Source organism: Prunus avium, chromosome 3, assembly GCF_965620075.1.
Source record: "Prunus avium chromosome 3, drPruAviu1.hap1.1, whole genome shotgun sequence".
Lineage (NCBI taxonomy): Eukaryota > Viridiplantae > Streptophyta > Magnoliopsida > Rosales > Rosaceae > Prunus > Prunus avium.
This window is the reverse complement of record NC_142286.1, coordinates 9455544-9470050: the sequence shown is the minus strand read 5'-3', so window position 1 is coordinate 9470050 and position 14507 is coordinate 9455544. Positions and strand designations below refer to the sequence as shown.

At 40.4% G+C, this 14507-nt stretch overlaps 1 protein-coding gene across 1 annotated transcript; it reads right to left on the bottom strand.

Annotated features, from left to right (window-relative positions):
* Window positions 1-214: 214 nt before the first annotated feature.
* On the bottom strand, window positions 215-9337 carry LOC110759378 (shikimate O-hydroxycinnamoyltransferase-like). The gene is made up of 2 exons (XM_021961435.2): window positions 8706-9337; window positions 215-1722 (listed from the first exon to the last, which is right to left on the bottom strand). Exons 1-2 carry the CDS (start codon window positions 9129-9131, stop codon window positions 811-813), a joined length of 1338 nt encoding a protein of 445 aa, XP_021817127.2. The 5' UTR covers window positions 9132-9337; the 3' UTR covers window positions 215-810.
* Window positions 9338-14507: the final 5170 nt, after the last annotated feature.

Below are 14507 nucleotides of genomic sequence, written 5' to 3'. Positions count from 1 at the left end.
TATTTTAATTCGATGCGTCGTGGGAATTTAAATTCAAACATACACATATAATATTTTAATTCTCGAACAGAGGGATACATTTTTATTAGAGAAATTTAAATGGTGATGGGTGATGAGATATTTCAAACCCAGCGAAAAAGCCCTCGAGCAAAAAAGCCAGAACTTGGTATATTTCAATTCAAAGAAACAATTCACAAAGGAAACAAGACTTCTCTTGTTACAAATTTGACTCAGCATAAGCCAGATCAAACAGAATTCAGGTTTTTACAATATGAAAACCTCAAAATCGCCAAAATAGCTCTTGGTTAATTCATAATCAAGCAAAGCAGACACTGTGGTGCAGCCCCAGATCAGCAATCGTCAATCCAGCCATTTCTAGTCCAATCCAAATTGAGAGAATATCAATTATGCCCATCCAGTAAGCCTCTCTATGGCCAGAACAGATTAAAGCTCTGCCAATCTTGATATTGGTATCGATTTCCAACTGAACCTTATCAGTTGAAAGTACTGACGTGCAATTCCAGTATAGATATATCTAGTCCAGCCCGAGGAATTTATGATTCCTACTCTTTCGATTCCAATATTCTTTTTATTTCATGAGAAAGAGAATCCTCTATTAAGAATCACAACACAACACAACCAGCATTGTGGACAAGAAGTCCACCACACTTACGAAATAAAGTTTCAACACTCAATCAAGCAACGTGCACGAACCAATACAGAAATTCAAAATTGAACACCCATAAAGAAGAAGGGAATAACAGCAATTCAAACCGGACAGAACCAAATTTCTTCGACCCTCGCATTTCCTCATATATCATACAACAACTTGGAAAATGATTCCAAGTGGTCAGAATGCAGAGAAATCATCAGTGATAAACTCCCATCATTAGTTGCGCTTGGTAACAACAAAGCCATCCCGTCAAATTGTTTGCAAGGCCCCATGAAAATGGGCCGACCCCAACCAAAATCAGCGTCGTGAATCGGCAGCCTAACCCAACTGTTTACACGAAGATTCGGGCACCTCATCGACAGAGGACCCATAACAAGTGGGGAAACACAAGGACGATGAAGCTCAAGATAGTCAACGGCTGATTTGAGATAATCATCATCAATCTGCACCAAAGCATTATGAACACAGCTTGCAGCATACCATGTTGGTTTGGACTGGAGATCCCCTGCTGCAGCAATTTGTGCGGCTCTAAAAGTGACATTGCCAAAGAAACCGGGTGGGAGTGGGGGTTGTAATCTCGACCGTCCATCAATGGGAATGAGTAGTTTGGTGTCTTGATCATCTGGGAGTTTACGTGCCTTGCAAGCACATCTCCAAATATGACCTGCCAACACCTCAAATGTGCTATACTTGATTGTATTAATATTCCCGCCGTCATCTTCCACAGAGTTGGCTTTCAAGATGTTAAGCTGCTCCCGCGTAAATCTAAAAATGGACGTAGTAGTATTACTTGTGCTTTTGAGATGATCATAAGCTAATTTCATCTGTGGAAAAGGTTGATATTCAACGTGAGGAAATGCTGGCTGAGGTGGATCTTGGGCACGAAGTAACATCCTGTTCATGAAGGGTGGTTCAATATTTGAGAGATCAAGATCATCACGAGCGATAGCAGACCATGTATTTATAAAGTGTAGACTAGGTGGCCCATCCACAATTCGGTGGTCCACTCCGACTGAAAGTGACACTCCACCACATTTGAAATACGTTACCTGCGTTTGCATATATATGTAGAAATTAAAACCCACAACCATATATATAAATATATACTTTCTAAGCTCTGGGGATGATCGAGAATCCCCAACCATATATATAAATATATACTTTCTAAGCTCTGGGGATGATCGAGAATCCCCAATTTCAGTTAGTTGAGTTAAAATTTGCAAGACCCTAAACCATAAAGCGTGCATGTGCATTTTTGTATTTATGCATGTACCTTAATTATCTTGAGTGTCCCATCAAGTCTTAAATTTCGTTGATTTCATAAATATCGATGGTCCAAAAAGCTGTAATATTGACAAACTATTGATATCTGTAAAAATTGGACGAAAATGACTGAAGTTGAGAGAATGATAAAGAAAAACTTTAATATATGATAAAACTTTAATATATGTTAAAGTCAATAATATATTATTTTGAACTTTTGAAAAAAGAAAAACTGGTTAGCCAAAAATATAGATTCACATAATATGGGTAATAACATCCTGTAGGAATAAGGGTGGTGTTAGTAAAGACAAAGACAAAACATAGACATCCCTAAATGGCTTGTCTACCACCTTGTTACTTTTCCTTGTTTTCTTCTTCCTTGTTTTAGGGATGGAAACTCTCCATGTTTCCCTCCATGTCTTGTGCATTGTTTGTAACTAATAATTACCTTGTATACTTGTATATCAAACCCTTCACCATGTAAGTAATTCAATTGGCAGATTTGAATTCTCTGCAAAACCTATCTTGTTTTTCTTGTTCTACATTCTCAACTCTCTCAATTACACTATATTTGGCATGGTATCAGAGCAATCGATTTTGGTTGCCTCTGCATAACCTTGTTCTTGCCTAAAATCTCTACCTATCCTTGCCCATAATTTGCTGTTATATTATTCCTACCTCATACTTTGCCTTGCCTCAAAATTAGTCTTGATCATCACAAAGCCCTTTTTGTGCTCTTATTTGCTGAAGTTTTAAGCTATTTCTTCCTCTACATCCTTTTATATATTTACCTCATGGGTGACACCAACGACTCCATCAACGACTCCACGGGCGACTCCTCTAAAATCGACTCCACCAAGATCGACTCCACAACACCACCACCACCCCGGTCCTCTCATGACTACACTCCAATTACTCCTGATAAGTTGGATGGGTCCAACTATCCTGCATGGTCTCGTAGTGTTCGCTTGGCCATCACTGCTCGTTGTATGGCTGGTTTCATTAATGGTAAAAAGATTGCCCCTGCCATTGATGATCCTAGCTATGAAGCTTGGGATGAAGACAACTGTTTGGTGCAGTCATGGCTCCTCAACTCCATGACCAAAAATGTACGTGCCTTATTTGATCACTGCTCAACGGCTTATGCGGTGTGGGACGCAGCTCGGAAGACATATACTGTCACACAGAATAGCTCCAAGTTGTACCAACTCCGTCGTCAGTCAGTCACCACCTCTCAAAGTGGTGAACCTGTGAATGTATTCTACGAAAAATTACACATAATATGGCAGGAAATTGACAGCCTCCGTCCCTGCAAACATACCAATCCCGATGATGTGGCTCTTCACCAACAAGCACTTGAGGTGGAACGTGTGTACGATTTTTTGGGAGGACTCGATCCCAACTTTGATTCCGTTCGTAGTCGGATTCTTGCCATGAATCCGCTTCCAACAGTCATTGAAGCTTATGCACTAGTGGTAGAAGAAGATAATCGCCAATCTTCCATGCTTGGCGGTGGGAGTGCAATGGCGGTCAAGCCATATCGGCCACCACACCGTACGTCCTCCGGACTTCCCCCCCGGGGTCCCAAAACTGACGATGCAAAGGGAACTCAGAAGTGCACTCATTGTGGTGGTGATCATCTTGTTGAGAAGTGCTTCAAGCTTCATGGTTATCCTGAGTGGTGGGATGCTTTCAAATCCCGCAACAAAACACCAAAGGCAGCATGTGTTATAACTACCGATGCCTCTCCATCTTCCACCCTACTCTCCGACTCCGAATCAGGTACACGACCCACTACATGGATAATTGACACAGGTGCCACTGATCATATGACTTTTGACTCTACTATGTTTTCCACAATATCTTCTAAGTCTCGTCATCCTTACATCACTAGTGCCAATGGAGTCCCCTCTAATGTTGCTGGTGAAGGAACTATATCACTTTCCCCTTCCTTATCTTTATCTCATACACTACTTGTTCCCTCCATCAATTGCAATTTGCTGTCTGTTGGAAAATTACTTGACTCACATAACTGTTATGCCACATTCTATCCTTCCCATTGTCTTTTTCAGGACCTCACGACTCACGCGATTATTGGGCATGGTAAACGAAGATGGGGGTTGTATTCCTTGACGGTCTCTTCACCAACAAGGGCAGCTCATACTCAAGGTTCCAGCTCACAAGCTCGAAATCAACATCAGATTTGGCTTTGGCATCGTCGTCTAGGACATCCATCCTTTGGTTATCTTCAACGTTTGTTTCCGTCTTTGTTTCGTGGCCTAGATCATTCTCAGTTTCAGTGTGAAACCTGTGTATTGGCCAAAAGCCATCGAACTGTTTTTCCCTTAAGTGATAATAAAACGGAATTCCCTTTTGATTTGGTTCACTCTGATGTTTGGGGTCCTGCTAAAGTTTCTTCCAATGGCAAAAGATGGTTTATTACATTTATTGATGATTGTACTCGCATGACTTGGGTATATTTACTAGCTCATAAAAGTGACGTTTCCGCTGCAATCCGTGAATTTCATGCTATGATTACCACACAATTCCAAGCCTCCATCAAAGTATTCCGATCTGATAATGGTGGGGAATATGTGAACAATGTCTTGGCACATTTCTTTCAAGACCAAGGCATCATTCATCAAACCTCCACATCTTTCACTCCGCAACAAAATGGTGAGAATCGACAATTACTTGAGGTTACTCGTGCTTACATGCTGGATAAATCGGTCCCTCACTACTTATGGGGACATGCCCTTCTTTATGCAGTATATGTAATTAATCGAGTGCCGAGTAGTGTTTTGAAGTTTGAAACTCCACTGAACACCTTGGCTCGTCATGTCTCTCTTCCTACAGTCCTCAAGCTGCCTCCTCGCATATTTGGTTGTGTTGTATATGCTCATGTTCCATCTCATCAAAGAAGTAAGCTGGACCCTTGTGCCATTCGATGTGTGTTCGTTGGGTATGGATCAACTCAAAAAAGATACAAGTGTTACCATCCTCCTACTCGTAAGCTCTTTGTCACTATGGATGCCACATTTCATGAAGATTTATCCTACTTTGAAGCTGCTATGCCCCCTTCTCTTCAGGGGGAGAGAAGGAATGAAGAGAAGGAAGAAAAAATCCAAGTCTGTGCAAATCCGACCGGTCGCAACCCAGAAGCGACCGGTCGCTTTCCTGAAACGACCGGTCGCACTGACCACAGCGACCGGTCGCCTTGCTCCAGCGGTGATGAAAATCGATTCTGTGACAAAGCGACCGGTCGTAATCCAGAAACGACCGGTCGCACTGACCCCAGCGACCGGCGCCTTGCTCCAGCGATGATGAAGATCGACTCTGTGACAAAACGACCGGTCGTAATACAGAAGCGACCGGTCGTCCAGACTCCAGGGAGGAAAATCAAATCTGTGACAAAACGACCGGTCGCTCAGAACCCAGCGACCGGTCGCCAAGCACCAGTGAACTTCAAAATTTGGGCAGCGATGAAGGTATTGGAAAATTGTCGTTCTTATTTGGTGAAGATCCCGGAGGAGACAATTCAAATGGTTGCTGCAATCAACAACAAAATACAACCCCTTCTTCTCAACCATCGGACCAGTCGTCTCGTGATGAGGAAACACTTGAGGTAATTCCCGAAGCACCTAATGCTATACCATACACTCTCCCACCTAGGACCACTAGAGGAAAACCCAAACCTCAATATTGTCCTGACCTTACTGCCAAATCTAAATATCCCATTAATAACCATGTTTCAACTCATAGATTGTCAAAGTCATATGCATCATTTGTCAATCAATTATCTACTGTATGTGTTCCAAATAAGTGGCAGGATGCTATAACAGATTCCAGATGGGCTGAAGCAATGGCAATTGAAATGGAAGCTCTGGAAAAGAATTCTACATGGGAAATGGTCCAGTTGCCACAAGGGAAGAAACCAGTTGGATGTCGGTGGATATACACCATTAAATACAAAGCTGATGGATCCATAGATCGATACAAAGCTCGATTAGTGGCCAAAGGGTATACACAAACATATGGAATTGACTACCAAGAGACATTTGTACCTGTTGCCAAGATCAATACCGTACGTGTTCTCATGTCATTGGCTGCAAACCTTGGTTGGCCACTATTGCAGTATGATGTAAAGAATGCATTTCTTCACGGGGAATTGCAAGAAGAAGTGTATATGGAACCACCACCAGGGACCTCCATGGCACTTGGTCCCAACACCGTGTGCAAGCTGAGAAAATCATTATATGGGCTAAAGCAGTCACCACGAGCCTGGTTTGGAAAATTCACAGATTCTATGAAGCGCTTTGGGTACACTCAGAGCCACTCGGATCACACTTTATTCTTAAAGCGTCGTGGTGACAAACTTACGGCCCTTATCATCTATGTTGACGATATGGTGGTTACCGGTAATGACAATGAAGCAATGAAGAATCTGCAGAAGCTCCTTGCTAGTAAATTTGAGATGAAGGAATTAGGTGAGTTACAATATTTTCTTGGCATAGAAGTTGCTAGATCAACACATGGCATATTTCTATCCCAACGAAAATATGTGTTAGACTTGTTAACAGAAACTGGAATGCTTGATTGTAAGCCAGCTGACACACCTATTGAGCAGAACCACAAGTTAGGGATGTATCCAGACCAAGTACCCACTGACAAAGAAAGGTATCAAAGATTGGTTGGGCGACTGATTTATCTATCACACACACGCCCCGACATAGCTTATCCTGTGAGTATGGTGAGTCAGTTTATGCATCAACCAAGTGAGGCACACATGAATGCAGTAACTCGGATCATGAGGTACTTGAAGGCTGCCCCTGCCAAGGGGTTGATATTCTCCAAACATACACATATGAACCCAGAAGGATACACAGATGCGGATTGGGCAGGATCCATCACAGATAGACGTTCTACTTCTGGATACTTTACATTTGTGGGGGGCAACTTAGTCACTTGGAGAAGTAAGAAGCAAAAAGTTGTGGCTAGATCAAGTACTGAAGCAGAATTTAGGGGAATGGCTCAAGGAGTTTGTGAATTGCTCTGGTTACGGAGATTACTGAAGGATCTGAGAATTAAACCATTGAAAGCTACAAATTTGTACTGCGACAATAAATCAGCTATCGAGATAGCACATAACCCAGTACAACACGACCGTACCAAACATGTGGAAGTCGACCGACACTTCATCAAAGAGAAACTAGAAAGGGGTATAATCAAGTTTCCATTTGTAAACTCGGAAAACCAACTTGCTGACATCCTGACGAATGCCGTATCAAGTAAAGTTTTCCATGACTCACTGGACAAGTTGGGCATGCGTGATATCTTTGCACCAACTTGAGGGGGAGTGTTAGTAAAGACAAAGACAAAACATAGACATCCCTAAATGGCTTGTCTACCACCTTGTTACTTTTCCTTGTTTTCTTCTTCCTTGTTTTAGGGATGGAAACTCTCCATGTTTCCCTCCATGTCTTGTGCATTGTTTGTAACTAATAATCACCTTGTATACTTGTATATCAAACCCTTCACCATGTAAGTAATTCAATTGGCAGATTTGAATTCTCTGCAAAACCTATCTTGTTCTTCTTGTTCTACATTCTCAACTCTCTCAATTACACTATATTTGGCAGGTGATGCTAAGACACTACAAGAAAATCAGTCTTCTATGACGAAATTATATGCGACACCCAATATTTCGTCATATTTACGTAAGATAAGTAAGGAAATTTTATAAATCGTCACATAAGGGTCTTCACGGGACGTAAATTTTTTTTTGCAGCCTTTTCATCGCATAATATATTTTAGGATGGTCACAGATTCATTTGTTAGCGTCGCTGGCCCAAAAGGAAAATAGAGATTTCTCCCCAAGCAGTCTAAAATTGACACATATATATACTTTCAAGCAATTAACTTAATTTAATACAAAATTTAAAAAATAATTTTTGGTTAACCTAAAGTTACTAATGGACAACACCCATGTTTTTACCACCACCAATCCCACTGTCGCCGTGTTCAATAGTATGTCAATAAGAATACCAAAGAGTTTTGTTACATTATTGAATTTGATATCAGTTAAGAACAATATCTAGTACCGCAGAGGCGAACGAGAGAGATAGGGGGAGGTGCTCGCTGAGAGGACTTAACTGGATTTATTTTTTTTAATTTTTATTGTCTTTTTATATGACTTAACAGTGTCAATGCTCAGTCAAGTCCAGCGACAGGCTTAGCAATATTAGAAAGTGGGCAGGGAGGGGACATGCATTTTGGGAACAACAGACCATGCGATATTGGCAGGATAATAAAAAAAATCGAGACCATGAAAAGATGGAGATTCTAAACCACCTAACCTTACCTAATAGAGAGAAGGGATAACCAGATCTGAAGGACCACATGCTGTCCTTACAGACCAGAAAAGGAATTAACTATACATTTATTTCCTAATGGACATTTATAATATTTAGTTTCCATCAACGCTTCACATGTTCTATAATTTGAAGGTTTTAATTATTTATTTTTCAGATCAATGAAGAGGAGGAATGAATCTTACAGCCTCTTCAACTATTTGAGAAGAGAAGTGCCATTAAAATGACAAAATTCAACGAAACATCTTATTCAGGAAAAGACTAGATCAAAATGATGCAATGAGTAGTTACACGAGAGAGAATTTCTCCAGGAAAAGACATTTATAAATGATGCAACAAGAATATACCTATATACTCATACAAAATATAAAAGACCTTGGATGATAAATATTAAATACCTGTAACACCAAAAGGGGATTTGAGGATACTCCAACCGAGTAATCCATGGCGGGGATGAGCTTAAGGAAATCGGAAGTGGGCGAAAAACCGCCAAAATCATCAAGGACAGAGTTGCTCTCTGCCACAACAAAAAGCACTCCCTCCGCATTGCAATCAATCTCCCCACGGCCATTCTGGTCGTTTAGCTTGAATCGACCGGCCATGGGGTAGAAGGGCACGAGAACCTTGCTGAGCGCTTGCTTGAGCACTCTCTGGTCAAAGAAGTTGAGATCACCACTTGGTCTGTAAAAGTAAACAGTGGACGTGTGAACGGGTGTGAATGCTAGGTCCGAGTTGGAGAGCCACAGCGAGCCCCGAGGAGTCGAGTCCTCGGCAGGCCTCACCATCGTTGACTCCCTTATGCTCACAGTCACCTTCTCCGTCATCTTTTCTTTTTCTAATGCTCTTTTTGTCTTTGGACTTTAATAGGAACACACTGTTCTTTTCCTTATGAGAAAAGAAGAAAAGAAAATTAGGACCTCTTTCTTGTGATTACAACTTACAACACACAAATACACGACTACAACCAGGATCGATCAACAGTGAACGTTGAAATGGAAACTAAGGAAGATAGTAATAAATGTAAAATCTTAGAAGCTATAGACACTCCTATAGATACATGCTTTAAAGCTGATAACACCCTCCATTTATATATGGTGCTTTGCGAAGGACTTTGCTAATAGCTGTCAGCTTAAGTGTGCTGTGGCACATGTGCAGTAGATCGATAGGTACAGAATATTAATATTAGTTGGAAATTTCAAGGCTCCACATGACTTTAGTGGGAAAGAGATAATCTAGTTTATGGCAAGCCCGTTTTCTGCATGGAATTGACAGATAGGCATAATTTTGTTTTAGGCAAAATTACTTGGAGTCATCTTTGCCCTTCTTGGGCCTTTTGCTCTCTCTCTCTCTCTCTCTCTCTCGCTTACATTGGGAGCTTTAATCCTATCTTCATTTTAACCATTAAACCGAGCTAACTGCAGGAGATTATGAAACCCTATTTCCTTCCTATGACCTTTATTAGCCCATTGGCTTTTGGTTGAGAGCGGATTACGAGAAATTATTGAGTTTAGTGTATCTCTCTACTCAAGTATTGACAAGTGTTCCTTTTTATGCAAGAAAATGCATGAGTTAAATCAAATAAAAGCCCAAAAATAAATTAAGCTTCTGTATAGTTGGAATACCCTCCCCTTCCATAAACACCTAGAAGCCCTCCTGTAATTGCAAAAATAATTTTGGTTGGCTCCTAAGTTTAAGGGATTTTGGTTGACTCCCAGCTAGGCATGTGAAAAATCGTAAGCACTAGATCCACAGGAAGGCTTAAGGCACTAGATCCACAGCACTAGATCAAGGTAATCATGCTCCTTAAAACACTTCTCGAAATAATGATCACCACCACAATGACTATACTTACGAGGTCCTTGAAGGGAACTAAATTTGACACGAGCAAAACCAGCAGAACGAGACCCAGAAGAGGAGTGGTACGGCTGGGTAGAGGGGCGACCGGTCGAGTCATGACAAGTGCATACACATGGAAGGGCTAATTCCCTTAATATCTGCAATAGTCCACCCTATTGCCATTTTATGCTCCCTCAAAACTCGTAGTAATTTCTCTTCTTCTAGTTTACTCAGATTTGCAGCAATAATCACAAGAAGAGTTTCAAAATTACCCAAGTATGCATATCTTAAGTGGGAAGGTAGGGGCTTCAATGTGAGGGTTGGTGCAGTAATGACACTGGGTTGTGGCTTGGAGGTTGTGATGCCAAGTTCCTCAAATTCGCGCCACCTTCCAGGAGGGCGTGGTTTCATCACTTCCAAAAAATATACCATCTCAGAAATTTTTGGATCCTCATGCTCAGTAGCAAAAGAATGCGCAAGGCAAGCCTCTAATGGATCACCTGGATTTTCTGCTTTAAATTTCTCAGAGACATCTTTTTCCACTATATCCACTCGAAAACAAGAGTTTGATTCCATTGGGTACTTTGTTGCTTCAGAGACATTGAAGGTCACCTGCTCATCAGCCACTCACAAAATTAATAAACCTTTGTCCACATCAATTAATGTCCTCCCGGTTTTTAAAAAGGGGCGGCCCAAAATAATAGGGGTTTCGGCATCTTCCTCCATGTCCAAAATCAGAAAATCCGCTGGAAAAATAAGCTTATCAACTTTGACTAAAACATCCTCAATTATGCCTCTGGGATATGTTATGGACCTGTCCGCCATCTGCAAAGAAACAGCGGTTGGGTTAATTACCCCCAACCCAATATGTTTAGCAACAGAAGAAGGCATTAGATTAATACTAGACCCTAAATCACATAAAGCTTTTTCAAAATAAGTGGTTCCAATAGTGCAGGGTATAGTAAAACTCCCTAGATCCTTTAGCTTAGGTGGTAGCTTCCTTTGCAAAATAGCACTGCATTCTTCGGATAATTTCACTCTCTCATGTTCGCCCAATTTCCTCTTCTTTGATATAATGTCCTTCATGAATTTGGCATAACTCGGCATTTGCTCCAAAGCATCGGCAAAAGGAATATTTATTTGTAATTTCTTGAAGATATCAAGAAATTTGGAGAATTGTGCATCCACTTTGTTTTTTCGAAGACGTTGTGGGAACGGAATTTGCTGTACATATGGCTTCATAGGGGCAGCAAGTTGAGGTAATTTCTCTACAGTAGCAGGTTCAATTTCTGCAGAAATTTCAGCATGTTGTGCAGCGGGTCCAATGGTGGTAGACAACGACGGCGACGCGCTAGCAATTTCTGATTTCTCTGCAATTTGCTGCTGGATATTCTTTTCTTCATCCAAGTCTATTGCTGTTTTTATTGGCCTCCTATTCCCGAAGAGTTATCGCCTTTGCATGTTCTTGGTTTTTCGGATTAATCTCAGTTTGGCTCGTTAAAGCCCCTTTTACTCTTCCTGTCAATACATTAGCTAGCTGGCCCATCTAAACCTCCAAATTCCGGATAGAGGCAGCTTGGTTCTGAAGGGTCGTCTCGGTTTTGCTCATAAATTGATTTGTATTGATGGAGAGAGTGTTGACGTTTCCAGCAAGTTGAGTAATTATATCCTCCAATCCATGCTTCTTTTCTTGAGGTGTGAAACCAGGTGGTCCATGTACATTTTGGTTGTTACTCCATGAAAAATTCGGATGGTTCTTCCATCCCGAGTTATAAGTGTTGGAGTAAGGGTTATTCCGTTGTCGGTTAAAATCAGAGACTTGGTTCACTTGTTCAGATGGTGATGTGAATGGACCAGCTCCACACTCAATGCCATGATGAGGACCTGCACAAAATTCACAACTTAAATTAGTAGACTGAATAGCATTAACATTTAAAGTACCAAGTTGTTTAGATAGAGTAGAAATTTGCGCAGTTAACGCAGATATGGCGTCAATCTCATGAATTCCAGCTTTCTTTGGTGTTGATCTCTCACTAGGCCATTGATAGTTAATAGACGCCATCTCTTCCAGCAAGTTATACGCTTCAGTTTCTGTTTTTCCCATTAAAGCTCCTCCGGCTGCAGCATCAATTGTGGTTTTGCTTGTATTGTTCAAACCATTGTAGAACGCTTGAACTTGCAAACAGGTAGGTAGCGCATGATGTGGGCACTTCCTTAGCATATCCTTGTATCTGTCCCATGTCATTCCTGAGTTTCGCAGTCTTTGCAAGAGGAAAGAATTTAGCTAAAAATTTCTTGGCCAAGTCGTCCCATGTAGTAATTGAATTAGGTGGTTGAGAATTCAACCATGACTTTGCCTTTTCCTTTAATGAGAAAGGAAAAAGCCTTAAGCGAACAGCATCATTGGAAGCTCCATTGCACTTAAATGTGTCAAATATCTCCAAGAAATTAGAGATATAGCTATTAGGGTCTTCTTGAGGTAAACCACAAAAGATGGAGGATTGCTGAATCATTGAAATTATGTCTGGTCTGATTTCAAAATTATTGGCATCAATGGTTGGACGACGAATGTTCGATGGTGATGCCACCACAAATGGGACATCATAGTCTCTTACTGGTTTCGGTTCCTCAGCCATAGTTGATGGCTTTTCCAATATTGCGTCCTTCCCCCGGGTGAGTTTGTGAAGCGTCCGCTCGATCTCTGGATCTAATGGTATGAACGCAAGACTCTGCGAACGTCTCCCAAAACTCATGCATTGGTGAAGTACCTAAAAAAAAACCAAAAACAAAAACAAAAAAAAACAAAAAAAAATTCAAATTAAAATCCGAATCAATCTATATCAATATTAATAAAATTGAAAACACTCCCCTGCAACGGCGCCAAAAACTTGGTGTGAATTTATTGCAAGCGCACAATCCGCACAAGTAATACAGTGATAAGTGAAGTGTCGTTCCCACGAAGAGTGATTTAATTTACTAAGTACCAATTGTGATTAACCCAAGACTTTATTTGAACAATTGAATGATGAGATTTTGATTGATTAATTGACTAAAATAATGAATAAAAGCAAGCTTAGAAAAATAATATAGTGAGATTCAAGTTATGAGAGCACTAGAGCTTCCGATTTCACCATAGCCAATTCTACCCAATTCCCTTAGCATGTTAATCCTAATTATTCTCCATGTTGACTGTTGATTTTCCTTACTTTATTCGATACTCCATCACTGGTTATACCAAAAGTATTCTTATTATCAACCCACTCTATCCCTAGTGATGGAATTAAGATAATAAGAACCCATTAAATTCCTTGGAAAATCTGCAAAACAACCACATAAGTTATGACAAACAACCCTGTCTAATCATGTAACTCATGGCATCTATTACAAGAAGCAACCCTAAATTGGATATCCCTATCGTCAATTTAGCATCAAAACACAATTAAGTGTTGGCCAAACATTCAAAGCATTAAGCATGGTAATAGATACTAAACATGGAAAAATACTTGGAATTAACATTGACTAAAGTAATTGAGTATTCATGGCTAGGCTACATCGTAGCCCTAGCAAAAAGAAATTAGTTCATGACAACTTTAATAAAAACCATGATAAACAGTGTCATAGGAAAGAAAAAACCAATTGAAGATTTGATCTCTGCACAACAGCAATTCTAGCTCCAGGTCGTCTTCTTTGTCTCTCTAAAACTCTCTCTCTCCTTTGAGTGTTTTGGCTATGAGTCTGAATATGTAGGACTTTTGATGGTAGATGATGGAGGATCGCGGATGGATGATGGGTAATGGATCCTTTGAACAATGACCTAAACTCCCTATTTATAAAACTCCTAGAAATCCTACCTAAGGTATAATTACAATTGTTATAAATATAGGATTCCTTCTAATATAAGGTCTTCTTTATTTCTCCTTGTTTGACTTGATAAGACTTGAACCATCTTGAACTAGGAAATTTGACAACATTCCTTGCAACAAAAAGAATGACTTGGGTTCTTTTTAATTAAACTCAAATCTTCATCTTCTTGCCCTTTTTAGCACACTTTTTTCCTATTTCACAATTCCTTCACAAATCTCACAAAACCAATTAAAACAACCAATTTAATCCAAGAAAATTAACAAATAAATAAGCAAAGGAGGAATAAAATATATATAAAATATAGACTTATCAACAAGCAACTGATTGTGAACGGGTAGAATCCAATTTGAGGGCGACAACTCTTCCAAGCATAGCAAATTGACGAATGTCCTTCTCCATCATCATGGCATAAGCTTCCAACGGAGACGGAACAGGATGGAGAGCAAGGATTTTGCTACAAATACCATCATACGACTAATCAAACCCTCCAAGAAAATCAT

What these genes read in the sequence shown, in the direction of transcription:
- LOC110759378 (XM_021961435.2), bottom strand. Translation starts at nt 9,131, where the DNA reads ATGACGGAGAAGGTGACTGTGAGCATAAGGGAGTCAACGATGGTGAGG. An exon ending in ATCCCCTTTTGGTGTTACAG is followed by an intron (nt 1,723 to 8,705) that starts GTATTTAATATT and finishes ATGCAAACGCAG; the next exon opens with GTAACGTATTTCAAATGTGG.